Here is a 26133-nt window from a genome sequence, read left to right as displayed (position 1 = left end):
ATGTACCTACCAGTATGTGTCCGGGAAAACCCACTTTCCCTTTTAACGCTATATTAATTCGACCAACGCAGGGCTTAAAAGGGGCAATATGTAACTTTTTGGGCGACCACATTCACATAGAAAATGTGAGTTATAGATCTATAATTTTACTTGAAAGCAAGTCTAAGAGGCTGTAGTTCTGTTCAATGTGTGCTATTTCTTAAGTTTAGTTTTTTGCGTCTTTTACTTTCGGTTTTGTACACCAGCTTCAAACAGCTGAAACAACAATATTTTTGGTTATGGAAAATATATTTCACAGCGGTTTAGATGGTACAATGATTCTCTACACGATACTATCTTATTTTGTCACATACACTTAATTTAGGCAAACTATTAAAGAGTTTTAGCAACCAGGAAATGGTGGAGCGATTTCTGCATTGTGCAAGTTTAAGCTATTCGCCTAGTTGGTTAATAGTCTAGTGCCTACATTCTATGGTGACACATAACCTCTCTTACAAACTGCTTTCACTTGTTCCTAAAATATCAGTCCGGGAAGTGTAGCTAAAGGCGTGAGACAGTCATGGTTGACATGGCTGTGACTGTGAGAGTGTAACTATAGGAATGTGGAACTAAAACCCAAGAGCTCTGATACCGACATTTATCTTGTGACCTGGCCGCAGTCTTCTCGTGTCCAATTATAAACCGCACACTTTATTGGAGTCACGAGCGAGATGACGGAGAGAGAGTGAGAGTGGAAGTGAGAGAGAGAGAGAGAGAGAGCAGGGGGTGTCAATTGGGTATGCTAGCTCAACATCAACAATTTAAAATAGGCTACTAAAATCATTCCAACCCCCAATTAAAAGACACATGTAGTTTAGCGGTTTTAGATGGGCTGACTTGACTTAGGACCATGCGGACGCCTGGGCGCGGGAGGGAAGGCCATTTGTATGGCTGTCTGGCTTTATGGAGAGCAGAGTTCTATATATAATGACGAGATGCTTATGTCTCTGCCCTAACAATAGGAGTCATTGTTCCAAAAGGCGGGAAGGCAGGTGACAAGCTTAGGTCCAAAATAAGCCCATAGAAACGCATTGGGCTTATAATGGACAATTTGGTGAGAGTGAAACCTCTCGCTTCGCCTCTTCCTCGCTGTGGAGAGCATCGACACAGCTGCAGGGAATAGCGGGTATTTTTCTCAACACATTGAAGAGGCGAAGGTAGTTTAGTGGTTAAGAGCGTTGTGCCAGTAACCGAAAAGTCGCTGGTTCTAATCCCCGAGCCGACTAGGTGAAAAAATCTGTCGATGTGCCCTTGAGCAAGGCACTTAACCCTAATTGCTCCTGTAAGTCGCTCTGGATAACAGCGTCTGTTAAATTACTAAAATGTAAAAATGTAGTAGATGGCTTTGGGTAGGTAACTGCTGATTGACTTAATGTGAAAATAGTGGACTAAACTCCACTCCATGGTGAAGGAAGTTTATGATGAACTTCACCAACAGAGTGGAGCCGAGACCAGGCTTTGTGGAATGTAGCTCCCAGTGGTGTGTATTCCCAATAGTGTATTCCCAATAGTGTGCTCCCAAGTGTCGCAGTGGTCTACTGCACTGCATCTCAATGCTAGAGGCGTCATCACAGACCCTGGTTCGATTCCAGGCTGTACCACAATCCAGCCCTGACAGGGCGGCGCACAATTGGCCCAGCATCATCCAGGGTAGGCCGTCATAGTAAATAAGAATTTGTTCTTAACTGACTTGTCTAGTTAAAGGAAAAAAGTCATGGATTCCAAGGGAAGCCAGACTTCCCCAAAAAACAACATTTTTCGCAAATGTCTCTGTTTCATAATTTCCCTTCAATTCCGAAGTGGCTTTCTCAACGGAGAAATCATCCGAGTGAGGGAAACAGCGCACCTCTGTCTCAGTATGTGTAGCCCATGTATCTGATGCTGTCTGGCCCAAAAAAAAAGAGTATGACGTGTTGGCATGTTGCCGCCCGTAGCATTGAATTCAATAGCAAGGGAAGCCAGCTAGAATTTGGCCTCTCTTGATAATAAAAAATAACAATAATAGCCAATAAGCTTTGAGCAAAGCTGAGTGAGCTCAACTGTGAATGGTCCTGGAACAGCAACAAAAAAGTTTTTTCAAGGAGGCCAGTTTGGATTTACACCAATCAAATCACACACCAAAGCAAAACGTCATTGTTAGCTTCTCTATGTCGTTGTCCTGCAGTAGCTAGCTATGGATGGAGATGGGGATGTAGAGTTTCTAGATCAAAACGATTTTTGTAAAATTTATCATTTGAGCAGCAGCTGAAAATCAAAGGAGAATGGAAGGCCTACTCCAAAAATGTATATTGTGCAAGGAAGAGGAGCGCGGGTGGGATAAATCTTTCAACACTGAGAATTACAACAGGACCGACTGGTTAGCTGGGAGTCCTAGGCTAAAGAAGCTGTTTTGCTGGCCATGCCTTTTATTTGACAAGAGCACATGTTTGATGACAGGACAACGACCCTAAGCACACAGCCAAGACAATGCAGGAGTGGCTTCGGGACAAGTCTCTGAATGTCCTTGAGTGGCCCAGCCAGAGCCCAGACTTGAACCCGATCCAACATCTCTGGAGAGACCTGAAAATAGCTGTGCAGCGACGCTCCCCATTCAACCTGACAGAGCTTGAGAGGATCTGTAGAGAAGAATGGGAGAAACTCACCAAATACAGGTGTGTCAAGCTCGTAGCTTCATACCCAAGAAGACTCTAGGCTGTAATCACTGCCAAAGGTGCTTCAACAAAGTACTGAGTAAAGGGTCTGAATACTTATGTAAATGTGATATTTCAGTTTATAATTTTTTTATATTTCAGCAAAAATTTCGAAAATACGTTTTTTTGCTTTGTCATTATGGGGTATTGTGTGTAGATTGATGAGAAAAAACTAACAATTTAATCAATTTTAGAATAAGGCTGTAACGTAACAAAATGTGGAAAAAGTCAAGGGGTCTGAATACTTTCCGATTGCGCTGTATATTCTCCACATGTTTATTCTAAGTTGCATATATATTATTGTGATCATTGTGAATGTGCTCGTTGAGATGTTGAATCCGACACAGAGAGTCTCCGGTAACTTCTCCGGTAACTTCTCCGGTAACTCTCTGGTGTCTTGAATCTATAGTTAAGAGTGTGCTGTTTTAATGCACGTCTTACCGCAGGTTAACATCAGTATTTCCGGTGGCTTCTCCCTATAGCCTACAACAGGTCAAAGTTGAAGTGCATTGCGCTTGTATTTCCCATTAGCCTATTTTAATTTTGATGCTTCGTTATTACAATTTGAGCAAACCACAGTGGTGAAATTAACTTTGCCAACTAACTTGAACTTGCATTTGACCATTTGGCTGTGCAGGTATCTGTAACTGTGGACTTAAAACAGGACAGATGTTGCTCTCCGGTGATGAAACAAACGTATGTGGTTGAATTTATTCAGCCACTGTGTGACACTTGTCTTTTGAAACTGTCTGTGAAAACGATGTAGTCTATGGTTTATCATCCTTGTATCACTGTGCTATAAATGCATTTCTAATGGGTTAGAGAGAAAACAACACAATTATCACAACATAGGTTGTAAAAAAAAATACATGTGCCCTGGCTTTCCCATTGATTTTAGCCACGCATCGCTACTTTTCGTCCAATACTTACAAATGTTTTAATGATGAAAACGCCCACCTTGTACCTATGTTTGTCCTCTGTAGTTGCAAGCCTTTGTTTGCTGAAATCCATACTTTTTCAATAAACGTTAATGGTTGGAGTCAATGTTGCTTGTTTTTGCTGTTCTCCTCACAGCTTCGTTAAATAAGCTTTGTCATACTGTGGTTTGGCTGAAATGATGCCCCTGAGAGAAAGAGAGAGAGAGAGCGAGAGAGATGGAGACAGAGAGTTCTCTGAAGCACTATGACATGTCATGTAGTCAATTTTGTGGATTTTCAGTAAATGTAAACTAATGATGACTGATGATCTCTGTCTCTCTCCCCCTTCTCTCCCCCCTCTCTCTCTGTCCAGGGTAGTTTCAGTGGTCTCTGTATGCTGTATGGGACAGTAAATCACAACTCGTCATCAGACTCCATATTGGTCCAGACCTCCAGCGCTCCCTCTCTCTGTTACTTTGTCTCTGCTATCTCAGTGTGTGTAGCAGTGTTCTGTTTCTCTATGTCACTGTACTGGATATATACATGCTGCCTGGACGGAGTGGTTAACAGGTGAGTGTGGAGGTTAGGGATGTGACAAATGGGCAATTTTGCTCATGTTTAAACTGCCATTTTTCCATTATCGTTTTTCCGTTAAAACGCTTAAAAAAAAAAAATTCTACATTCCACGTCAATTCACAATGCAGAATAATGGTCCTATTACGTATGACCGCTAGGGCTGGGTTGATGAAGTTATATCTACCTCAGTCAGATACCCTCGAAAGCTCCTCGGCTACGGCATGTCTGTCTGTAACGGTACACTGCAGCTACAGACACGGAACCTTGTCTGGAGATAGTTTGGAAGCGTTACTGAACTGAACTAACGTCCATCACTAGGCAACCTGAACTGTCAATCAAATCATCTGTAACGGAGGAGATGGTTTAGCTGCTGTACTTCCGAGAACACAAACACTGGCATCTTTCATAGCGAGGGACAGAGAGAGAGGGGAGGGGCACAGTATAGTCAGGTCAGCCACCAGACAGACAGTCAGAACTGTGCACTAGGCCTATCTATCAGTATAGGCAGGTCAGCCACCAGACAGACAGAACCCTGCACTAGGCCTATCTATCAGTATAGGCAGGTCAGCCACCAGACAGACAGTCAGAACCGTGCACTAGGTCTATCTATCAGTATAGGCAGGTCGGCCACCAGACAGACAGTCAGAACCGTGCACTAGGCCTATCTATCAGTATAGGCAGGTCGGCCACCAGACAGACAGTCAGAACCGTGCACTAGGCCTATCTATCAGTATAGGCAGGTCGGCCACCAGACAGACAGTCAGAACCGTGCACTGGGCCTATCTATCAGTATAGGCAGGTCAGCCACCAGACAGACAGTCAGAACCGTGCACTAGGCCTATCTATCAGTATAGGCAGGTCAGCCACCAGACAGACAGTCAGAACCGTGCACTAGCCCTATCTATCAGTATAGGCAGGTCGGCCTCCAGACAGACAGTCAGAACCGTGCACTAGCCCTATCTATCAGTATAGGCAGGTCGGCCTCCAGACAGACAGTCAGAACCATGCACTAGGCCTATCTATCAGTATAGGCAGGTCAGCCACCAGACAGACAGAACCCTGCACTAGGCCTATCTATCAGTATAGGCAGGTCAGCCACCAGACAGTCAGAACCGTACACTAGGCCTATCTATCAGTATAGGCAGGTCAGCCACCAGACAGACAGTCAGAACCGTGCACTAGCCCTATCTATCAGTATAGGCAGGTCAGCCACCAGACAGACAGAACCCTGCACTAGGCCTATCTATCAGTATAGGCAGGTCAGCCACCAGACAGACAGAACCATGCACTAGGCCTATCTATCAGTATAGGCAGGTCGGCCTCCAGACAGACAGGCGCCTCGTCAGAACCCTGCACTAGGCCTATCTATCAGTATAGGCAGGTCGGCCTCCAGACAGACAGTCAGAACCCTGCACTAGGCCTATCTATCAGTATAGGCAGGTCAGCCACCAGACAGACAGTCAGTACCGTACACTAGCCCTATCTATCAGTATAGGCAGGTCAGCCACCAGACAGACAGAACCCTGCACTAGGCCTATCTATCAGTATAGGCAGGTCAGCCACCAGACAGACAGAACCCTGCACTGGGCCTATCTATCAGTATAGGCAGGTCAGCCACCAGACAGACAGAACCCTGCACTAGGCCTATCTATCAGTATAGGCAGGTCGGCCACCAGACAGACAGAATCATGCACTAGGCCTATCTATCAGTATAGGCAGGTCGGCCTCCAGACAGACAGTCAGAACCCTGCACTAGGCCTATCTATCAGTATAGGCAGGTCGGCCTCCAGACAGACAGTCAGAACCCTGCACTAGGCCTATCTATCAGTATAGGCAGGTCAGCCACCAGACAGACAGTCAGTACCGTACACTAGCCCTATCTATCAGTATAGGCAGGTCAGCCACCAGACAGACAGAACCCTGCACTAGGCCTATCTATCAGTATAGGCAGGTCAGCCACCAGACAGACAGAACCCTGCACTGGGCCTATCTATCAGTATAGGCAGGTCAGCCACCAGACAGACAGAACCCTGCACTAGGCCTATCTATCAGTATAGGCAGGTCGGCCACCAGACAGACAGAACCATGCACTAGGCCTATCTATCAGTATAGGCAGGTCGGCCTCCAGACAGACAGTCAGAACCCTGCACTAGGCCTATCTATCAGTATAGGCAGGTCGGCCTCCAGACAGACAGTCAGAACCCTGCACTAGGCCTATCTATCAGTATAGGCAGGTCAGCCACCAGACAGACAGTCAGAACCGTACACTAGGCCTATCTATCAGTATAGGCAGGTCAGCCACCAGACAGACTGTCAGAACCGTACACTAGGCCTATCTATCAGTATAGGCAGGTCGGCCTCCAGACAGACAGTCAGAACCATGTACTAGGCCTATCTATCAGTATAGGCAGGTCGGCCACCAGACAGACAGTCAGAACCGTGCACTAGCCCTATCTATCAGTATAGGCAGGTCGGCCTCCAGACAGACAGTCAGAACCATGCACTAGGCCTATCTATCAGTATATGCAGGTCAGCCACCAGACAGACAGAACCCTGCACTAGCCCTATCTATCAGTATAGGCAGGTCAGCCACCGGACAGACAGTCAGAACCATGTACTAGGCCTATCTATCAGTATAGGCAGGTCAGCCACCAGACAGACAGTCAGAACCGTGCACTAGGCCTATCTATCAGTATAGGCAGGTCGGCCTCCAGACAGACAGTCAGAACCGTGCACTAGGCCTATCTATCAGTATAGGCAGGTCAGCCACCAGACAGACAGTCAGAACCGTACACTAGGCCTATCTATCAGTATAGGCAGGTCAGCCACCAGACAGACAGTCAGAACCGTGCACTAGCCCTATCTATCAGTATAGGCAGGTCAGCCACCAGACAGACAGAACCCTGCACTAGGCCTATCTATCAGTATAGGCAGGTCAGCCACCAGACAGAACCCTGCACTAGGCCTATCTATCAGTATAGGCAGGTCAGCCACCAGACAGACAGAACCCTGCACTAGGCCTATCTATCAGTATAGGCAGGTCAGCCACCAGACAGACAGTCAGAACTGTGCACTAGGCCTATCTATCAGTATAGGCAGGTCAGCCACCAGACAGACAGAACCCTGCACTAGGCCTATCTATCAGTATAGGCAGGTCAGCCACCAGACAGACAGTCAGAACCGTACACTAGGCCTATCTATCAGTATAGGCAGGTCAGCCACCAGACAGTCAGAACCCTGCACTAGGCCTATCTATCAGTATAGGCAGGTCAGCCACCAGACAGACAGTCAGAACTGTGCACTAGGCCTATCTATCAGTATAGGCAGGTCAGCCACCAGACAGACAGAACCCTGCACTAGGCCTATCTATCAGTATAGGCAGGTCAGCCACCAGACAGACAGTCAGAACTGTGCACTAGGCCTATCTATCAGTATAGGCAGGTCAGCCACCAGACAGACAGTCAGAACCGTGCACTAGGCCTATCTATCAGTATAGGCAGGTCAGCCACCAGACAGTCAGAACCCTGCACTAGGCCTATCTATCAGTATAGGCAGGTCAGCCACCAGACAGACAGTCAGAACTGTGCACTAGGCCTATCTATCAGTATAGGCAGGTCAGCCACCAGACAGTCAGAACCCTGCACTAGGCCTATCTATCAGTATAGGCAGGTCAGCCACCAGACAGACAGTCAGAACCCTGCACTAGGCCTATCTATCAGTATAGGCAGGTCAGCCTCCAGACAGACAGTCAGAACCGTACACTAGGCCTATCTATCAGTATAGGCAGGTCAGCCACCAGACAGACAGTCAGAACCCTGCACTAGGCCTATCTATCAGTATAGGCAGGTCAGCCACCAGACAGTCAGAACCCTGCACTAGGCCTATCTATCAGTATAGGCAGGTCAGCCACCAGACAGTCAGAACCGTGCACTAGGCCTATCTATCAGTATAGGCAGGTCGGCCTCCAGACAGACAGTCAGAACCATGCACTAGGCCTATCTATCAGTATAGGCAGGTCAGCCACCAGACAGACAGTCAGAACTGTGCACTAGGCCTATCTATCAGTATAGGCAGGTCAGCCACCAGACAGTCAGAACCCTGCACTAGGCCTATCTATCAGTATAGGCAGGTCAGCCACCAGACAGACAGTCAGAACCCTGCACTAGGCCTATCTATCAGTATAGGCAGGTCAGCCACCAGACAGACAGTCAGAACCCTGCACTAGGCCTATCTATCAGTATAGGCAGGTCAGCCACCAGACAGACAGACAGACCCCTGCACTAGGCCTATCTATCAGTACAGGCAGGTCAGCCACCAGACAGACAGTCAGAACCATGTACTAGGCCTATCTATCAGTATAGGCAGGTCAGCCACCAGACAGACAGTCAGAACCCTGCACTAGGCCTATCTATCAGTATAGGCAGGTCAGCCTCCAGACAGACAGTCAGAACCGTACACTAGGCCTATCTATCAGTATAGGCAGGTCAGCCACCAGACAGACAGTCAGAACCCTGCACTAGGCCTATCTATCAGTACAGGCAGGTCAGCCACCAGACAGACAGTCAGAACCATGTACTAGGCCTATCTATCAGTATAGGCAGGTCAGCCACCAGACAGACAGTCAGAACCGTGCACTAGGCCTATCTATCAGTATAGGCAGGTCAGCCACCAGACAGACAGAACCCTGCACTAGGCCTATCTATCAGTATAGGCAGGTCAGCCACCAGACAGACAGAACCCTGCACTAGGCCTATCTATCAGTATAGGCAGGTCAGCCACCAGACAGACAGTCAGAACCGTGCACTAGGTCTATCTATCAGTATAGGCAGGTCGGCCACCAGACAGACAGTCAGAACTGTGCACTAGGCCTATCTATCAGTATAGGCAGGTCAGCCACCAGTCAGAACCGTGCACTAGGCCTATCTATCAGTATAGGCAGGTCGGCCTCCAGACAGACAGTCAGAACCATGCACCAGACCAATCAAAAGCTGTATCTCGCAATGGAATGCTGTATTTCGCAGTGACTAAGCTAGGGTATTCTAAGCAAAAGACCGAAGACTGAACAGGGAAGAGAAAGAGCCAGCTGCACTGTGATTTTAATATTGTGGGGGGGGGGGGACGTTTTTCGTTAGGGATTTCGCTTCCTTCCCCAGAGTCAGGTGAACTCGTGAATACCATTTTGATGTCTCCATGTCCAGTATGAAGGAAGTTAGAGGTAGTTTTGCGAGCCGACGCTAACTAGCCGTTAGCGCAATGACTGGAAGTCTATGGTATCTGCTAGCATTCCATTTCATTAACTAGGCTTCTTTTCATTTAAAAGTTTTCAATTCGCTAGTAAAAAAAAGGTCTGTATAGCCCTCTCCCGCTAGAATGAACGATATGCATCTTCTAGTGATCTGTTGATAGGCTAAGCGCCTGTCAGTCACAAAGCCAGCGATGACAGGGAAACAGTCTGCTGTCTGTCCCGCCTCTCGGTACCTGTGGGATTTTGGAATCAGATGGAATCTAGGCATTAGAATGTACTAGAGGCCACGAAAATTGAGCTCCGTCTGCAAAAAAAATTCTCCATTCTGTGGATTTTTCCCCCCGATTTGGCTGGCTACTCCATGTACTTATGGAAAACGTGTGCGTCGATGTTGCCATTTTTAAACCTTTATTCTGTGCAACATTCCGCAATGTCTTGTCTAACCTTTATGACCCGTGTGTGTTTGTGTTTCTGTATGGTGTGTGTGTGTGTGTGTGTATTTCCAGAGAGCGTCTATGGCTGAACGTGACCCTGGTGGTGTGTGGAGTGTTCCTCTTCTTCCTGCTGGTGACGGGGTGTGTGTTGAAGATAGGAAGAGACTCTCTGTGTGACTCTGTCCTACACACTGTCCCCAACATCACCAGGTACGATAGACATCTACAGTGGCTTGCGAAAGTATTCACCCCCCCCCTTGGCATTTTTCCTATTTTGTTGCCTTACAACCTGGAATTAAAAATTTTTTTTTGGGGGGGGGTTTGTATCATTTGATTTACACAACATGCCTACCACTTTGAAGATGCAAAATATTTGTTCTTGTAATAATAATAATAATAATAATAATATGCCATTTAGCAGACGCTTTTATCCAAAGCGACTTACAGTCATGTGCGCATACATTTTTACGTATGGGTGGTCCCTGGGGATCGAACCCACTACCCTGGCGTTTCACGCTTGTGAAACAAACAAGAAATTAGACAAAAAAAACTGAAAACTTGAGCGTGCATAACTATTTTTGCCCATTCTTCAAGGCAAAACTGCTCCAGCTCCTTCAAGTTGGATGGGTTCCAAGGTGTACAGCAATCTTTAAGTCATTCCACAGATTCTCAATTGGATTCCAAGACATTTAAATGTTTCCCCTTAAACCACTCAAGTGTTGCCTTAGCAGTATGCTTAGGGTCATTGTCCTGCTGGTAGGTGAACCTCCATCCCAGTCTCAAATCTCTGGAAGACTGAAACAGATTTCCCTCAAGAATTTCCCTGTATTTAGCGCCATCCATCATTCCTTCAATCCTGACCAGTTTCCCAGTCCCTGCCGATGAAAAACATTACATTTTACATTTTAGCAGACGCTCTTATCCAGAGCGACTTACAGGAGCAATTAGGGTTAAGTGCCTTGCTCAAGGGCACATCGACAGATTTTTCACCTAGTCGGCTCGGGGATTAGAACCAGCAACCTTTCGGTTACTGGCACAAAGCTCTTAACCACTAAGCTACCTGCCGCCTATATCCCCACATCATGATGCTGCCACCACCATGCTTCACTGTGGGGATGGTTTTCTTGGGGTGATGAGAGGTGTTGGGTTTGCGCCAGACATAGCGTTTTCCTTGATAGCCAAAAAGCTCAATTTTAGTCTCATCTGACCAGAGTACCTTCTTCCATATGTTTGGGGAGTCTCCCACATGCCTTTTGGAGAACACCAAACGTATTAGCTTATTTTTTTCTGGCCACTCGTAAAGCCCAGCTCTGTGAAGTGTACGGCTTAAAGTGGTCCTATGGACAGATACTCCAATCTCCGCTGTGGAGCTTTGCAGCTCCTTCAGGGTTATCTTTGGTCTCTTTGTTGCCTCTGATTAATGCCCTCCTTGCCTGGTCCGTGAGTTTTGGTGGGAGGCCCTCTCTTGGCAGGTTTGTTGTGGTGCCATATTCTTTCAATTTTTTAATAATGGATTTAATGGTGCTCTGTAGGATGTTCAAAGTTTCAGATATTTTTTTATAACCCAACCCTGATCTGTACTTCTTCACAACTTTGTCCCTGACCTGTTTGGAGAGCTCCTTGTTCTTCACTTGCTTGGTGGTATATATATATACTGAGATCATGTGACACTTAGATTGCACACAGGTGGACTTTATTTAACTAATTATGTGACTTCTGAAGGTAATTGGTTGCACCAGATCTTATTTAGGGACTTCATAGCAAAGAGGGTGAATATATAAGCACGCACCACTTTTCCGTTATTTATTTTTTTGAATTCTTTGAAACAAGTAATTTTTTTCATTTCACTTCACCAATTTGGACTATTTTGTGTATGTCCATTACATGAAATCCAAACAGAAATCAGTTTAAATTACAGGTTGTGATGCAACAAAATAGGAAAAACGCCAAGGGACTGTAGCTAAACTTGCATTAGCAGTAGCTTTTGTTCATATAAAATCTCTAAATGGTTTGAGTACAGCTACTACCAATACGACTCTAAATGGTCTGAGTACTGCTACTACCAATACAACTCTAAATGGCTTGAGTACAGCAACTACCAATACCACTCTAAATGGTTTGAGTACTGCTACTACCAATACGACTCTAAATGGTTTGAGTACTGCTACTACCAATACGACTCTAAATGGTTTGAGTACAGCAACTACCAATATGACTCTAAATGGTTTGAGTACTGCTACTACCAATACCACTCTAAATGGTTTGAGTACAGCTACTACCAATACGACTCTAAATGGTTTGAGTACAGCTACTACCAATACCACTCTAAATGGTTTGAGTACTGCTACTACCAATACGACTCTAAATGGTTTGAGTACTGCTACTACCAATACGACTCTAAATGGTTTGAGTACAGCAACTACCAATATGACTCTAAATGGTTTGAGTACTGCTACTACCAATACCACTCTAAATGGTTTGAGTACAGCTACTACCAATACGACTCTAAATGGTTTGAGTACAGCAACTACCAATATGACTCTAAATGGTTTGAGTACTGCTACTACCAATACCACTCTAAATGGTTTGAGTACAGCTACTACCAATACGACTCTAAATGGTTTGAGTACAGCAACTACCAATATGACTCTAAATGGTTTGAGTACTGCTACTACCAATACCACTCTAAATGGTTTGAGTACAGCAACTACCAATATGACTCTAAATGGTTTGAGTACTGCTACTACCAATACGACTCTAAATGGTTTGAGTACTGCTACTACCAATACGACTCTAAATGGTTTGAGTACTGCTACTACCAATACCACTCTAAATGGTTTGAGTACAGCTACTACCAATACGACTCTAAATGGTTTGAGTACTGCTACTACCAATACGACTCTAAATGGTTTTGAGTACTGCTACTACCAATACGACTCTAAATGGTTTGAGTACTGCTACTACCAATACGACTCTAAATGGTTTGAGTACTGCTACTACCAATACCACTCTAAATGGTTTGAGTACTGCTACTACCAATACGACTCTAAATGGTTTGAGTACTGCTACTACCAATACCACTCTAAATGGTTTGAGTACTGCTACTACCAATACGACTCTAAATGGTTTGAGTACTGCTACTACCAATACGACTCTAAATGGTTTGAGTACTGCTACTACCAATACGACTCTAAATGGTTTGAGTACTGCTACTACCAATATGACTCTAAATGGTTTGAGTACTGCTACTACCAATACGACTCTAAATGGTTTGAGTACTGCTACTACCAATACGACTCTAAATGGTTTGAGTACTGCTACTACCATTACGACTCTAAATGGTTTGAATACTGCTACGACCAATACGACTCTAAATGGTTTGAGTACTGCTACTACCAATACGACTCTAAATGGTTTGAGTACTGCTACTACCAATACGACTCTAAATGGTTTGAGTACTGCTACTACCAATACGACTCTAAATGGTTTGAGTACAGCTACTACCAATACGACTCTAAATGGTTTGAGTACAGCTACTACCAATACAAGTAGACTCCCCTTCTTATTTTGATGCGTCATGTTTTCAGAACTGTCTGGACAGTAGTATTGTGTGGGCAGTAGTATTGTGTGGGTAGTAGTATTGTGTGGGCAGTAGTATTGTGGGTAGTAGTATTGTGTGGGTAGTAGTATTGTGGGTAGTAGTATTGTGTGGGTAGTAGTATTGTGGGTAGTAGTATTGTGTGGGCAGTAGTATTGTGTGGGTAGTAGTATTGTGTGGGTAGTAGTATTGTGGGTAGTAGTATTGTGTGGGTAGTAGTATTGTGGGTAGTAGTATTGTGTGGGCAGTAGTATTGTGTGGGTAGTAGTATTGTGTGGGTAGTAGTATTGTGGGTAGTAGTATTGTGGGTAGTAGTATTGTGTGGGCAGTAGTATTGTGTGGGCAGTAGTATTGTGTGGGCAGTAGTATTGTGTGGGCAGTAGTATTGTGGGTAGTAGTATTGTGTGGGTAGTAGTATTGTGGGTAGTAGTATTGTGTGGGCAGTAGTATTGTGTGGGTAGTAGTATTGTGTGGGCAGTAGTATTGTGGGCAGTAGTATTGTGTGGGCAGTAGTATTGTGGGTAGTAGTATTGTGTGGGCAGTAGTATTGTGGGTAGTAGTATTGTGTGGGCAGTAGTATTGTGGGCAGTAGTATTGTGTGGGCAGTAGTATTGTGTGGGTAGTAGTATTTTGTGGGTAGTAGTATTGTGGGTAGTAGTATTGTGTGGGTAGTAGTATTGTGTGGGCAGTAGTATTGTGTGGGCAGTAGTATTGTGGACAGTAGTATTGTGTGGGCAGTAGTATTGTGTGGGCAGTAGTATTGTGTGGACAGTAGTATTGTGTGGACAGTAGTATTGTGTGGCCAGTAGTATTGTGGGCAGTAGTATTGTGTGGGTAGTAGTATTGTGTGGGCAGTAGTATTGTGGGTAGTAGTATTGTGGGTAGTAGTATTGTGTGGGCAGTAGTATTGTGGGCAGTAGTATTGTGTGGGCAGTAGTATTGTGTGGGCAGTAGTATTGTGTGGGCAGTAGTATTGTGGGTAGTAGTATTGTGTGGGCAGTAGTATTGTGTGGGCAGTAGTATTGTGGGGGTAGTAGTATTGTGTGGGCAGTAGTATTTGTGGGCAGTAGTATTGTTGACAGTAGTATTGTGTGGGTAGTAGTATTGTGTGGGCAGTAGTATTGTGGGTAGTAGTATTGTGTGTAGTAGTATTGTGTGGGCAGTAGTATTGTGGGCAGTAGTATTGTGTGGGCAGTAGTATTGTGGGCAGTAGTATTGTGTGGGCAGTAGTATTGTGTGGGTAGTAGTATTGTGTGGGTAGTAGTATTGTGTGGGCAGTAGTATTGTGTGGGTAGTAGTATTGTGTGGATAGTAGTATTGTGTGGGCAGTAGTATTGTGTGGGTAGTAGTATTGTGTGGGTAGTAGTATTGTGGGTAGTAGTATTGTGTGGGTAGTAGTATTGTGTGGGTAGTAGTATTGTGTGGGTAGTAGTATTGTGTGGGCAGTAGTATTGTGTGGGCAGTAGTATTGTGGGTAGTAGTATTGTGTGGGCAGTAGTATTGTGGGGGCAGTAGTATTGTGTGGGCAGTAGTATTGTGTGGGCAGTAGTATTGTGTGGGCAGTAGTATTGTGGGCAGTAGTATTGTGTGGGTAGTAGTATTGTGGGTAGTAGTATTGTGTAAACTTAGATGTTTGTAAAGTGTGTAAACATTCCTATTGCAAATGAATGAATTCCTGATTTCCTCCATCTAGCTGTGAAGAGGCCCAGTCTAGGACCTGGATCAGTCCTTACACTGGAACACAGTTCTACACTGGACTATACAGGGCTGGGGTCAGTATTAACACACATATTTGACATCATCACCCCACCATGTCTTCTTCATCACCCCGTCTTCTTCATCATCCCGTCTTCTTCTCTCTCTCTCTCTCCAGACGGCGGTGTGGGTGAACTTCTTTTTCTGGATTCTGATTGGCGTGCTGGTGGTGATCCAGAGAGGTCAAGGGTCAGAGTTCAGAATGACGGGGGCTGACCCCTTAGCCACACCCTCTGAGACAGAACCTTTCTTCCCACGCCCGGCCAAGCCCCAGTGACTCATAACCGTCTCGCCCGTACGACCTGTTGGCTAGACACCTGTGGACGTGGGCAAACACACGAAGGCCCAGACACACACCTCGGAGACACGCACGCACACACACACACACACACACACACACACGGAGACACGCACGCACACACACACACACACACACACACACACACCCACGGAGACACGCACGCACACACACACGCACACACACACACACACACACACACCACGGAGACACGCACGCACGCACACACACACACACACACACACACACACACACACACACACACACACACACACACACACACACACACACACACACACACACACACACACACACGTACAACTGTTCCTGGGATCGGTGTCTATGTGGATCTCTGTTCCTGAGTACTGCACCCCAGTGAAGCAGAGATGGCCTAACTGAGTTAAGGCTAAACGATATCAAAGATATGCCAATGGTAACATGTAGTGTCACTGTAGCTTTCTCTGTGGTCCCTCTATCCACAGTCCTGTCTCTTCCTGTATTTAGGGAGACCGGTGTAGATGGGTGACTGTGTGTGTGTGTGTGTGTGTGTGTGTGTGTGTGTGTGTGTGTGTGTGTGTGTGTGTGTGTGTGTGTGTGTGTGAGACTGGCTGACAGGGACATCAATCGTCTCAGATAATATCAGTGCCCTGCACTCAGTGTGTGTGTGTGTGTGTGTGTGTGTGTGTGTGTGTGTGTCCCACTCCAGACCACTGCCAAACCAAGGCTACTGCACCACAGTCAGCTTTCAGCCATGTCACACTGTCCTACACACACACACACAGACAGACAGACAGACAGACAGACACACACACACAGACAGACACAGACAGACAGACAGACACAGACAGACAGACAGACACCTTATAATGCCTTGCAACCATTTTGTTACTGCGTACCCTTTCTGCCTGCACTTATTTAGATTGTTTGAATATTAAAAAGCAAAACAAAAACATGTATTTTGTTTGAGTGAATGAATTATTGTTGACATTGATGATGCTGCATTGTTGATCTTTTTTACAGAACTTTATAAAACAGTTATCGACCATCCAATAAAGACACATTTTGTTTGTCAGATTGTCTTAAATTCTTTCATTCGTTTATGTTCTATATTTCATTCTGAGTTGGGCAACCTTAGTGCTGCTGTAGAGTTCAAGGGTGTGCAGGCTTTTTATCCAGCCCTGCACTAACAACACACCAGGAGTTTTGATTGGAGGAAGCTGCTAAACCCCAAATGACACCTGCCATCCATTTGTGCGTTCACGCGCGCCTCCCTATTTGCACAAGTTGTCCCAAAACTAAGGGAGGGAAAATTATGGAGGGTTTAGGGCCTACTTGGACCCTCAAATAGCCACTTCAACTGAAGTGCTAATCCCGACAAGCACTGCGATATGTTTAGAGGAATTTTCATACAAAAGAATGGAGGCTTGCCTAATCTTATATGCCGCGTGCATTTGTTTGTCTGATTTCAAGACTTGACAAATGTAACAGACAAAAATACCTCCCAAATTAAATGTTTAACTGTTACTGAGGTTTTATTATCTAAAAGTGGAACATGAATTGCATCATTCAAGAGAGAGAGAGAGAGGGGGAGAGGGGGAGAGAGAGAGGGAGAGAGAGAGAGAGAGAGGGAGAGAGAGGCGAGGGGGGAAAGAGGGGAGAGCGAGAACAGATTAGGATTGAATGGCAGGAACCCGGTTACCGAGATTTACCGCCACAAACCACTCCCTTTCCCGGGATAAATAACTGCGAGAAACCGGTACATTATAATAAATGATTTATATGAACAGCATGGAGTGAAATGGAACTGTTATATTATATGTGATGTCTAAATCTGGCTTCTCTACGGCCCTCTGCATGATGAATCCATACTAATTGTAAAGATGTTTTATTTTTTAAATTGCAGCTGCAGAGTTTTAAAACAGCCTATCACTCGAATATCGTTGCTTTAAATCAGTGCAGGCGCGACCACTCTCCATCAATCCAAAATAGATCATCCTGTTCTACATTTTCGTCATTTAGCAGACGCTCTTATCCAGAGCGACTTACAAATTGGTGCATTCACCCTATGATAGCCAGTGGGACAACCACTTAGTTCTAGATTGATATACAATGTGATTTTCTGGAAATTTTTTCTCAATTTGTCTGTCATAGTTGACGTGTACCTATGAAGAAAATTACAGGCCTCTCTCATCTTTTTAAGTGGGAGAACTTGCACAATTGGTGGCTGACTAAATACTTTTTTCCCCCACTGTATAGCATGTAAATCTCAGTTGGGCAAACTCGAAAAAATTAATGTTTAAGATTCATGCCAGCAAAGGCACTACACAACACAACACAAAACAATACATTAATTGCACTATAACGGTGACAAACGGTGCCCACAAACTGTTAGGGGCCTACATAAAGCTGTCCCAACAGCAGTCCCAACACCTTACCACTGCTACACCTGGCTATCAGCGGAGCCTTGTCTGGTAGCAAAACAGTTCATTCAGCCTCATAAAAAACAACAACATAGCTGATATGGCTGACTTGCTTAAAAACAAATGTGGTTTCTACTGACACTTGAAATGTACAAACGATGGCATAAGGGCACGACCAGCGGATAATGAGCGAGCTAGGACGGGCGTAGTAAATATAACTATTATATAAGCGACAAAATTCAGAACATGGGCCGTTCTTACAGTATTCTCCCTGTACACCAAGTCAGAACTGTAGGATAAATTATGAGGGGAAAAGGGACCAAATTACAGTGCATTCGGAAAGTATTCAGACCCTTTCACTTTTTCCACATTTTGTTACGTTACAGCCTTATTCTAAAATTGATTAAATTATTTTTTTTCTCATCAATCTACACACAATACCCCATAATGACAAAGCGAAAACAGGTTTTTAGAAATACCTTATTTACATAAGTATTCAGACCCTTTGCTATGAGACTCGAAATTGAGCTAAGGTGCATCCTGTTTCCATTGATCATCCTTGAGATGTTTCTACAACTTGATTGGAGTCCACCTGTGGTACATTCAATTGATTAGACATGATTTGGAAAGGCACACACCTGTCTATATAAGGTCCCAGAGTTGACAGTGTATGTCAGAACAAAAACCAAGTCATGAGGTCGAAGAAATTGTGCGTAGAGCTCCGAGACAGGATTGTGTTGAGGCACAAATCTGGGGAAGGGTACCAAAAAATGTCTGCAGCATTGAAGGTCCCCAAGAACACAGTGGCCTCCATCGTTCTTAAATGGAAGAAGTTGGGAACCACCAAGACTCTTCCTAGAGCTGGCCGCCCGGCGGAGAAGGGCCTTGGTAGGGGAGGTGACCAAGAACCCGATGGTCACTCTGACAGAGCTCCAGAGTTCCTCTGTAGAGATGGGAGAACCTTCCAGAAGGACAACCATCTCTGCAGCACTCCACCAATCAGGCCTTTATGGTAGAGTGGCCAGACGGAAGCCACTCCTCAGTAAAAGGCACATGACAGCCTGCTTGGAGTTTGCCAAAAGGCACCTAAAGGACTCTCAGACCATGATAACCAAGATTGAACTCTTTGGCCTGAATGCCAAGCGTCACGTCTAGAGGAAACCTGGTACCATCCCTATGGTGAAGCATGGTGGTGGCAGCATCATGCTGTGGGGATGTTTTTCAGCGGCAGGGACTGGGAGACTAGTCAGGATTGAGAGAAAGATGAACCGAGCAAAGTACAGAGAGATCCTTGATGAAAACCTGCTCCAGAGCGCTCAGGACCTCAGACTGGGGCGAAGGTTCATCTTCCAACAGGACAACGACCCTAAGCACACAGCCAAGACAACGTAGGAGTGGCTTCGGGACAAGTCTCTGAATGTCCTTGAGTGGCCCAGCCAGAGCCCGGAATTGAACCTGATCAAACATCTCTGAAGAGATCTGAAAATAGATAGCTGTGCAGCGACGCTCCCCATCCAACCTGACAGAGCTTGAGAGGATCTGCAGAGAAGAATGGGAGAAACTCACCAAATACAGGTGTGCCAAGCTTGTAGCTTCATACCCAAGAAGACTCAAGGCTATAATCACTGCCATAGGTGCTTCAACAAAGTACTGAGTAAAGGGTCTGAATACTTATGTAAATGTATATTTCAGTTTTTTTTTTTTATAAATTAGCAAAAATTTATAAAAACCTGTTTTTGCTTTGTCATTATGTGATATTGTGTGTAGATTGATGAGGGGGGAAAAAACATTTTAATCCATTTTAGAATAAGGCTGTAACGTAACAAAATGTGGGAAAAGTGAAGGGGTCTGAATACTTTCAGAATGCACTGTATTAGGGTGAGGCACATGGGCTACTAACAGCTTACTACACAACATACAAGTCAGAACAGTAGGCTAAGTTATGAGGGGGAAAGGGACCAAATTATAAGGGTGAGGCACATTAACTACTAACAGCAACATACACTTAGTCTTACTTTCTTAGCTACAGAAGAGGCCTGAGTTCCCGACTTGGAATTCCAGAGATGGATGACCGTTCAAAACGTATTTTCCCAGTCGGATAACGTTTTTTCAGAGTTCCCAGTTGTCTTGAACTCACTGAAGTCTGAGATTTCCCAGTTCCAAGTTTCCAGTCATTTTGAACACGGCAGAAAGTCATGCTGGATTGACAGCTTGGCCAATGTATTCAACCTTTTCTGGCCCGTGGTGTTGCATGTGAATGTTTATCATTTTAAGCTTGGAAAAGAGACCCTTAAACCCAGACTTGGACCACACATCCTCTCCACTGAATAGCAGCCTAGTGATTGCGTTGCAATTCTTGCAGTTAGCCACTAATTCCTTCCAAACCACTCATTGTTGAATTTGCGATTTCCAACTTGTTGTTTGTGTCCAATGGCCGATACGTTTTCACTATAACTTCTCTTCACATGACAAGGATTGAAAAGGATTTGCCAGCAGATTGTCGACTTGATTCATGATGATGACTGCTAGCTAAGATTTTGAAAGTATGATATTGACATGATCAGTCCAATCAAAGCTACGGTAGATATAACGTGATTAGACGTCATTTTATCTGTGGCCAACGACCTTGAGCCTTCTCGGATGGGCACTTCTAATGTAACTCAATGGCAGCACCCAAGGGGGCTTGAGTTTTCGAGCTCTACCCGTAGATTTGGAAGAGGGATCCAAGCTCTTTTCTGCTGAATGTTAAATACAGCAGCCAATAGAACTTACGGGTAGTTTGAAAGGAATGCGCGATGGAGGTAGGTTATAGCAGTTATTTATTAGACCCATAACCATTCAATCTTCGTGAAGAGAAATGAAAGCCTAAGTAGCTAGCATGATAACTATGATAACTCATTAAGCATAAAGTCTGTTGTTTAGGGACAGGTCATAAATAGGACTAGAGAACTGGAGACAGCTTGTAGATACACAACAACAAATAATAATATTGTAACTGCAAAGTCCTGGGCCTCCATCGGAGCCTTGGTATCCAGCAGTTCTTATTTTGTCGCTCCCCTCCTCTCTCTCCTCCTCATCTCCCCTTCTCTCTCCTCCTCTCCCCTCATCTCATCTCTCCTCCTCATCTCCCCTCCTCTCCCTCTCTCCCCTCACCTCTCCCCTCACCTCTCCTCTCATCTCTCCTTCTCTCCCCTCCTCTCTCCTTCTCTCCCCTCCTCTCTCCTTCTCTCCCCTCCTCCTCCTCTCTCCCCTCATCTCTCCCCTCCTCTCTCCTTCTCTCCCCTCCTCCTCCTCCTCCTCTCTCTCCTTCTCTCCCCTCCTCTCTCCTGCTCTCTCATTCTCTCCCCCCTTCTCCCCTCCTCTCCCCTTCTCTCCCTGGGCCTCCATCGGAGCCTTGGTATCCAGCAGTTCTTATTTTGTCGCTCCCCTCCTCTCTCCTCCTCATCTCCCCTCCTCTCTCCTCTTCTCTCCTCCTCTCCCCTCATCTCATCTCTCCTCCTCTCCCCTCCTCTTCCTTCCTCTCCCCTCCCCTCTCCCCTCATCTCTCCTTCTCTCCCCTCATCTCATCTCTCCTTCTCTCCCCTCCTCTCTCCTTCTCTCCCCTCCTCTCTCCTCATCGCTCCTTCTCTCCCCTCATCTCTCCTTCTCTCCCCTCCTCCTCTCTCTCCTTCTCTCCCCTCTTCTCCCTTCCTCTCCCCTCTTCTCCTTCTCTCCCCTCATCTCCCTTTAGAGTGTCTTGCTGAGTTTGCGGTGCATTCTATCACTGGCCTCCATCTGAGCCTTGGTATCCAGCAGTTCTTCTAGCTGTCTTCTCATCCGGGCCATATCCAGCTGGGTGGCTTGACACTGTTCAATCAATCAAAATCAATCAATCAAATCGACCAACAAACAGTCAGTCAGTCTACCTAAATATCTACAGTTGAAGTCGGAAGTTTACATACACCTTAGCCAAATACAATTAAACTCATTTTTTCACAATTCCTGACATTTAATCCTAGTAAAAAGTCCCTGTCTTAGGTCAGTTAGGATCACCACTTTATTTTAAGAATGTGAAATGTCAGAATAATAGTAGAGAGAATTATTTATTTAAGCTTTTATTTCTTTCATCACATTTCCAGTGGGTCAGAAGTTTACATACACTCAATTAGTATTTGGTAGCATTGCCTTTAAATTGTTTAACTTGGGTCAAACGTTTTGGGTAGCCTTCCACAAGCTTCCCACAATAAGTTGGGTGAATGTTGGCCCATTCCTCCTGACAGAGCTGGTGTAACTGAGTCAGGTTTGTAGGCCTCCTTGCTCGCACACGCTTTTTCAGTTCTGCCCACACATTTTCTATAGGATTGAGGTCAGGGCTTTGTGATGGCCACTCCAATACCTTGACTTTGTTGTCCTTAAGTCATTTTGCCACAACTTTGGAAGTATGCTTGGGGTCATTGTCCATTTGGAAGACCCATTTGCGATCAAGATTTAACTTCCTGACTGATGTCTTGAGATGTTGCTTCAATATATCCACGTAATTTTCCTTCCTCATGATGCCATCTATTTTGTGAAGTGCACCAGTCCCTCCTGCAGCAAAGCACCCCCACAGCATGATGCTGCCACCCCCGTGCTTCACGGTTCGGATGGTGTTCTTCGGCTTGCAAGCAACCCCCTTTTTCCTCCAAACATAACGATGGTCATTATGGCAAACAGTTCTATTTTTGTTTAATCAGACCAGAGGACATTTCTCCAAAAAGTACGATCTTTGTCCCCATGTGCAGTTGCAAACCGTAGTCTGTCTTTTTTATGGCGGTTTTGGAGCAGTGGCTTCTTCCTTGCTGAGCGGCCTTTCAGGTTATGTCAATATAGGACTCGTTTTACTGTGGATATCGATACTTTTGTACCTGCTTCCTCCAGCATCTTCACAAGGTCCTTTACTGTTGTTCTGGGATTGATTTGCACTTTTCGCACCAAAGTACGTTCATCTCTAGGAGACAGAACGCGTCTCCTTCCTGAGCGGTATGACAGCTGCGTGGTCCCATGGTGTTTATACTTGTTTGTACAGATGAACGTGATACCTTCATGCGTTTGGAAATTGCTCCCAAGGATGAACCAGACTTGTGGAGGTCTACAAAAAAAATTCTGAGGTCTTGGCCGATTTATTTCGATTTTCCCATGATGTCAAGCAAAGAGGCACTGAGTTTGAAGGTAGGCCTTGAAATACATCCACAGGTACACCTCCAATTGACTCAAATTATGTCAATTAGCCTATCAGAAGCTTCTAAAGCCATGACATCATTTTCTGGAATTTTCCAAGCTGTTTAAAAGGCACAATCAATTTAATGTATGTAAACTTCTGACCCACTGGAATTGTGATACAGTGAATTATAAGTGAAATAATCTGTCTGTAAACAATTGTTGGAAAAATTAACTTGTGTCATGCACAAAGTAGATGTCCTAACCGACTTGCCAAAACTATAGTTTGTTAACAAGAAATTTGTCGAGTGGTTGAAAAACGAGTTTTATTGACTCCAACCTAAGTGTATGTAAACTTCCGACTTCAACTGTATGTATCCATCCATCTCACCTGTTCTCTCAAGCACGCCGACTCCTCCCTCAGTGCGGCGGCGGCCATAGCTAGCTGCTCACTACGCTCCCGACACTGGGACTGCATCTTAACTGAGTCGGTTAAAAGGGACTCGACGCTCACCGCTACGGATTCACACTGGTCCTTAGACATGGTCTGAAGAGAGAAAGATGGAGGATGATGAGAGGGAAGGAGGGGAGGCATTTAGAGACCGGTCCTTTGACATGGTGATGGTTGGTCTACAGTCGTGGTCAAAAGTTTTGAGAATGACACAAATACTAATTTTCACAAAGTCTGCTGCCTCAGTTTTGATGGCAATTTGCATATACTCCAGAATGTCATGAAGAGTGATCAGATGAATTGCAAAGTCCCTCTTTGTCATGAAAATGAACTTAATCCCCAAAAAAACATCTCCACTGCATTTCAGCCCTGCCACAAAAGGACCAGCTGCCATCATGTCAGTGATTCTCTCGTTAACACAGGTGAGAGTGTTGACGAGGACAAGGCTGGAGATCACTCTGTCATGCTGATTGAGTTAGAATAACAGACTGGAAGCTTTAAAAGGAGGGTGGTGCTTGAAATCATTGTTCTTCCTCTGTTAACCATGGTTACCTGCAAGGAAACACGTGCCGTCATCATTGCTTTGCACAAAAAGGGCTTCACAGGCAAGGATATTGCTGCTAGTAAGATTGCACCAAAATCAACCATTTATCGGATCATCAAGAACTTAAAGGAGGGAGGTTCAATTGTTAGGAAGAAGGCGTCAGGGCGCCCAAGAAAGTCCAGCAAGCGCCAGGACCGTCTCCTAAAGTTGATTCAGCTGCGGGATCGGGACACCACCAGTGCAGAACTTGCTCAGGAATGGCAGCAGGCAGGTGTGAGTGCATCTGCACGCACAGTGAGGTGAAGACTTTTGGAGGATGGCCTGGTGTCAAGAAGGGCAGCAAAGAAGCTACTTCTCTCCAGGAAAAACATCAGGAACATCAGATTGCCTAAGAACACAGCCATGAATAAAGAATGGTATCAACACATCCTCCGAGAGCAACTTCTCCCAACCATTCAAGAACAGTTCGGTGACGACCAATGCCTTTTCCAGCATGATGGAGCACCTTGCCATAAGGCAAAAGTGACAACTAAGTGGCTCGGGGAACAAAACATCAACATTTTGGGTCCATGGCCAGGAAACTCCCCAGACCTTAATCCCATTGAGAACTTGTGGTCGATCCTCAAGAGGCGGGTGGACAAACAAAAACCCACAAATTCTGACAAACTCCAAGCATTGATTATGCAAGAATGGGCTGCCATCAGTCAGGATGTGGCCCAGAAGTTAATTGACAGCATGCCAGGGTTGGATTGCAGAGGTCTTGAAAAAGAAGGGTTAACACTGCAAATATTGACTCTTTGCATAAACTTAATGTAATTGTCAATAAAAGGCCACGCCCTATAACCTGTGGCCACGCCCTATAACCTGTGCGCAAACAAGATCAAGGTGTGTGTGAGTGGGACTCTACAGTCATGCTAACCTATAGGTAAACACTTCAGATAGACACAGATCACTCAAGTTAGTTCTACAGGTGGGCTGAAAGAGGCTTACTCCTGGCTTATCTACCCTAACCCTTCACCCCCCATCTCCCTGCTGGCCTTTTCTGTCAGGTGTACAACACTACCCCCTACACTACGGCCTTTTGTAGGCTGTTCGTCCATTCAGTCACACTACCCCCTACACTACGGCCTTTTGTAGGCTATTGGTCCATTCAGTCACACTACCCCCTACACTACGGCCTTTTGTAGGCTGTTCGTCCATTAGTTCCATTGCCATAGCGGTTAACAAGACTTGTCTGCAATATCTGACGACATTAAACCTTACCAAAGAATGACAGGTGCCTTTTCAATATGGAGCACCTTGTTCGGGTAGGTAGATCCTCAGCTAGTTGTATTAATCCGTGTTCTGGCGGCGCAGGTTCAAAATCAACAGCGTCTCTTCCCTCTCTCCCTCGAACACTTCTGGAGCACACACGTGCCATTAATCCGACAAGATGAGCGAGAGGGAGGGAGAGGGAGGGAGAGAGAGAGCGAGAGGGAGGGAGGGAGAGAGCGGGAGAGAGAGAGCGGGAGAGATGGGGGGGGGGTAATGCCAATAAGCTCCTCTTCAATCCATCTAAATCTCTAGGCGACACCATATAAGTAATTGAACAGCCCCAATCAAGATCCAGTTTATTAGCCTACATAGGAGTTTATAGGCATAGATGTCAGCATAGATGTAATATTTATACTGTAAAAAAAAAAAAAATGGGGCTAAGTCCAATTGACCAGAATGTTATAGAAACATCCAACGTGGTTGTAAAAACTATTGGTGGCTAAATCCGGAGAAATGACGGACCATGTAAAAAACACTGTTGGTCACTAAATCTGTCTAGAAGGACCAGGTAAAAACGGTTGGCTGGAATGCCCTCACCAGTCTGAGCGGTCGGCTGAGAATGACCTCGCCAGTCTGAGCGGTCGGTTGAGAATGCCTTCACCAGTCTGAGCGGTCGGCTGAGAATGGCCTCGCCCGCTATAACTGATTGGTTTGGTTCTGTCTGGTTAGAACATGAT

The 26133-nt window shown here is 45.3% G+C and overlaps 1 protein-coding gene and 1 long non-coding RNA gene across 2 annotated transcripts in view; one reads left to right on the top strand and one right to left on the bottom strand.

Annotated features, from left to right (window-relative positions):
* Positions 1-15656, top strand: part of LOC121558213 (transmembrane protein 179B-like) — a 16644-nt gene extending 988 nt beyond the window's left edge. The window contains exons 2-5 of the mRNA XM_045213780.1: positions 4020-4216; positions 9974-10111; positions 15193-15271; positions 15373-15656. Coding sequence (XP_045069715.1) covers positions 4020-4216; positions 9974-10111; positions 15193-15271; positions 15373-15531 — 573 coding nt within the window. The 3' untranslated portion in view covers positions 15532-15656. The remainder of the gene's footprint in view (positions 1-4019; positions 4217-9973; positions 10112-15192; positions 15272-15372) is intronic.
* Positions 15657-21673: 6017 nt separating this feature from the next.
* On the bottom strand, positions 21674-25539 carry LOC121558222. Its single transcript, XR_005998498.1, has 3 exons — positions 25406-25539; positions 23539-23694; positions 21674-21818 (listed from the first exon to the last, which is right to left on the bottom strand). It is a non-coding gene; the product is annotated as an uncharacterized LOC121558222 (long non-coding RNA).
* Between the last annotated feature and the right edge of the window lie 594 nt (positions 25540-26133).

This window comes from Coregonus clupeaformis, unplaced genomic scaffold, assembly GCF_020615455.1.
Source record: "Coregonus clupeaformis isolate EN_2021a unplaced genomic scaffold, ASM2061545v1 scaf0153, whole genome shotgun sequence".
Classification (NCBI taxonomy): domain Eukaryota; kingdom Metazoa; phylum Chordata; class Actinopteri; order Salmoniformes; family Salmonidae; genus Coregonus; species Coregonus clupeaformis.
Note: the sequence above shows the minus strand (reverse complement) of the source record. Positions and strands in the feature narration are given on the sequence as shown.